At 65.5% G+C, this 3,201-nt stretch overlaps 1 protein-coding gene across 1 annotated transcript in view; it reads left to right on the plus strand.

Annotated features, from left to right (window-relative positions):
- Window positions 1-3,201, plus strand: part of R3HDM2 (R3H domain containing 2) — a 23,329-nt gene that overhangs the window by 18,412 nt on the left and 1,716 nt on the right. Inside the window, 7 exon segments of the mRNA XM_031557615.1 lie at window positions 227-462; window positions 808-962; window positions 1,205-1,305; window positions 1,809-1,978; window positions 2,122-2,266; window positions 2,355-2,455; window positions 2,767-2,851. Coding sequence (XP_031413475.1) covers window positions 227-462; window positions 808-962; window positions 1,205-1,305; window positions 1,809-1,978; window positions 2,122-2,266; window positions 2,355-2,455; window positions 2,767-2,851 — 993 coding nt within the window.

Consider the following 3,201-nt stretch of genomic DNA (forward strand, 5'->3'; position numbering starts at 1 on the left):
CCTCCCCTCCCCTCCCCTCCCCTCCCCTCCCCTTCCCTCCCTTTCCTCTGAGTACACAGCGTGCGGGGTGCTGCCAGCAGCTTCTTTTGGGTCTTTTTACGCCTTCCGCGAGGGAATCCCTTTTCTCGCTGTTGAGCAGGAAAAGGGGCCAAAGCAGGATTGGACCTCGGATTTTATCCCTTGTGGCCAGCTGGGAAGCTGTTCCATTTCAACCTTGTTCTGACAGGTTTACAGCCAATGATGTCCAACCAGCAGCAAACGTACCAAGGTGTGATGGGAGTGCAGCAGGCACAATCACCCGGGCTCCTCAACAGCCAGCGGAGCAGCATGGGGGGCCAAATGCAGAGCGTGATGGGGGTGCAGCAGACGCAGCCCCCGAGCCTCCTCAGCAGCCAGAGGAGCAGCATGGGGAGCCAGATGCAAGGCCTGATGGTCCAGTACACTCCACTGCCTTCCTACCAGGTGGGCATCGGCTGCTTTGCGGTGGGGTGGGCCTCAGCCCTGCAGCCCTCACTGAGCTTCGGGGCCGGCAGCGGAGACAGGTTCACCTTGAGAAGGTGCTGCTGCTTGCCAGCCGGGCTGGGGGAGACATTTGAGCCCGCGCAGGGAATCTCTTGAGGAAGGGGACTGAGTGCAGCTGGTCCCCTGAGCTCTGCGTTCCCAGGAGAGCTGGAAGGCACCGCCCCTTGCTGGCTGCGATCGCTCCAGGCTGCACGAACAACTACCCGGTGTCCTTACGCTTTTGTGGGCAGCTCCTGCTGTCCATTACCTCTCGTTTTGAGGGCTGCTCCTCTCCTCCCTGCACAGGTTCCCGTGGCCAGCGATTCCCAGAGTGTGGTCCAGCAGCCCTTCCAGCAGCCGGTGCTCGTGCCAGCCAGCCAGTCTGTCCAGGGGGGGCTTCAGACCGGAGGCGTTCCCATCTACTACAGCGTCATCCCAGCTGCCCAGCAGAACGGCACCAGGTAGGAGCCGCTCTGTGTGAAGGGCGCTGCGTCGAGTCCTGCAGCCACTGGTGCTGGGGGGAAGCACTGGGGATGCTGGTCGGCCCTGGAGCTTGCCATCCCCAGTGGCTCCCGGACACGGCTGCCCTGCGGAGCCTCCTGGGCTCCTCCAGAGTTTCCGGCCCTTTTGTGACCTGCGGGGGCTGCGGCTGCTGCTTCCCTCCCACCCCCAGCAGCTCAGCGAAGTGCTTTCCGTTTCGCAGCCCTTCGGTGGGGTTCCTGCAGCCGCCCGGCTCTGAGCAGTACCAGATGCCCCAGTCTCCCTCCCCCTGCAGCCCGTCGCAGATGCAGCAGCAGTATTCAGGTGGGAGGTGCCGCACTTCAGGGTCCGCTGTTTGGAGCGGCTTCGGGCTGGGAAGGGGGATCGGGAGCTGCCGGTTCACGGCCCAACCTGTCAGCCTCTGCGCCGTGCGTTCCCTCGGTGCATCACACAGCCCTCCGCGAGTCACCAGGATGCGGCGCGGTGACTTTGCTCCAGGCCGGCCTGCGCCCACCGTCCCCCCACCCTGGCAGGGAGGGCAGGAGGAGCAGCGCTGGGAGCTGCCGTGGGCGTGCGGACCCCCGTCCTGGTGACAGCGGGCGTGTGTGTCACCGGCTCAGCCGTGGGAGGCGGGCGGCAAATCGTGGCTGTGGTGCAAGCTGTGATAGGGAGGAGGGTCCGTCCGCAGCCCCGGGCCGAGGCGAGGAGTCGCGGAGGAGAGATGATGGTGGAGGGAGGAGCGCGTGGTTGCGGTCGCTGCCGCTCTTCCGCAGCAGGCAGCCGTGGTGTGCAGAGCTGGGGGCACCGCTGCCGTCCTCTCTCCCCAGGGGTGTCCCCGTCAGGCCCCGGCGTGGTCGTGATGCAGCTGAACGTCCCCAATGGCCCCCAGCCCCCCCAGAACGCCCCTGTGGTGCAGTGGAGCCACTGTAAGTACTACAGCCTGGAGCAGCGGGGGCAGAAGCCAGGAGACCTGTACAACCCAGACACCAGTGCTCAGGTATCGGGAGGACTGGGAGGAAGGCGGCTCGTTTTTGGGAGAGAGAGGCCCCCCGGCGTCTGGATGGGCTGGGAGGAGGGGCGGGCTCGGCTGTGGGGGTGGTCACGAGCCCTGGGGGCGTCTGACCCTCTCCATCCCCCCAGGCCAGCACCCAGCTGAACAGCCCCATCACGTCCCCCACCCAATCCCCAACGCCGTCTCCCGTCACCAACCTGAACAGCGTCTGCACGGGGCTGAGCCCCCTCCCCGTCCTCACGCAGTTCCCCCGGCCCATGGGCCCAGCACAAGGTAAGGGGAAGGGCTGGAAGCACTGCAAGGCTGCTCTTCCTCTACGACTCCTCTGCACGGCTGCAAACCTCTCCTCCCGACGTTGCAGGTGACGGGCGGTACTCGTTGCTGGGCCAACCTCTGCAGTACAACTTGTCCATCTGTCCCCCACCACTGCTCCACAACCAGCCCAACTACAGCGCACACCAGGTAGAGCCTCGCCGGGTCCCCGCTGCCACGGGAGCGGAGCAGGAGCCCCAGCGCCCAGCCCCCACTGCTGCTGCAGGTGGCTTTAAGTTGTCACCTCGTCCCCGGCTTTGCCTCGGGCTGTGCCAGCTCCCGGAGCTGGGCTTTGTCCCAGGCTCCTCTGACTTCCAGGTGCCGGGGCTGTGAGCTCCATCTGGGTGCACCCACTTCCATCGCAGCGCAGCGTCACGTCGGTCACCCCCACCCCGGGATGCGCTGTGTGCTCCGTGAGGCCACGGTTTCTCCTCACGCTGCTGTTTTTTTGTTTCACGAAGGGACAGAGCGGGATGAAACACGGGAACCGGAGCAAGAGACAGGCCCTCAAGTCAGCGTCCACCGACCTGGGGACGAGCGACGTAGGCAAGTGACCTTCCTTGGGCAGCCCTCCCCATCCCCTCCGCCTGGCACTCCCGCACTGACGGGCTCCGGGTGCCACCTCTGCCCTCCGAGCATCCCACAGACCCCAGAGCAGCCAGCCCACGGGGCTCCAGATTTGTCCGTTAAGAACACGGCCCTTTAAGAACAGCTCTTGGGGCTGCCCCCACCCCCTCCGTGCAGCTGGCGTGTTCCTTACGTGCTGTGTTAATATTAGCAAAGAATCCGCCCGCCGGCCCTGCACTAAGCCTGGGGGCTGGGGCCGGAGCCAGGAGGCATCAGAGGGTTTGGGTACCAGCAGCCAGCTGTATTCCTCCTCCCCTCTGGGGGGTGGG

Source organism: Meleagris gallopavo, unplaced genomic scaffold (genome assembly GCF_000146605.3).
Source record: "Meleagris gallopavo isolate NT-WF06-2002-E0010 breed Aviagen turkey brand Nicholas breeding stock unplaced genomic scaffold, Turkey_5.1 ChrUn_random_7180001880010, whole genome shotgun sequence".
Lineage (NCBI taxonomy): Eukaryota > Metazoa > Chordata > Aves > Galliformes > Phasianidae > Meleagris > Meleagris gallopavo.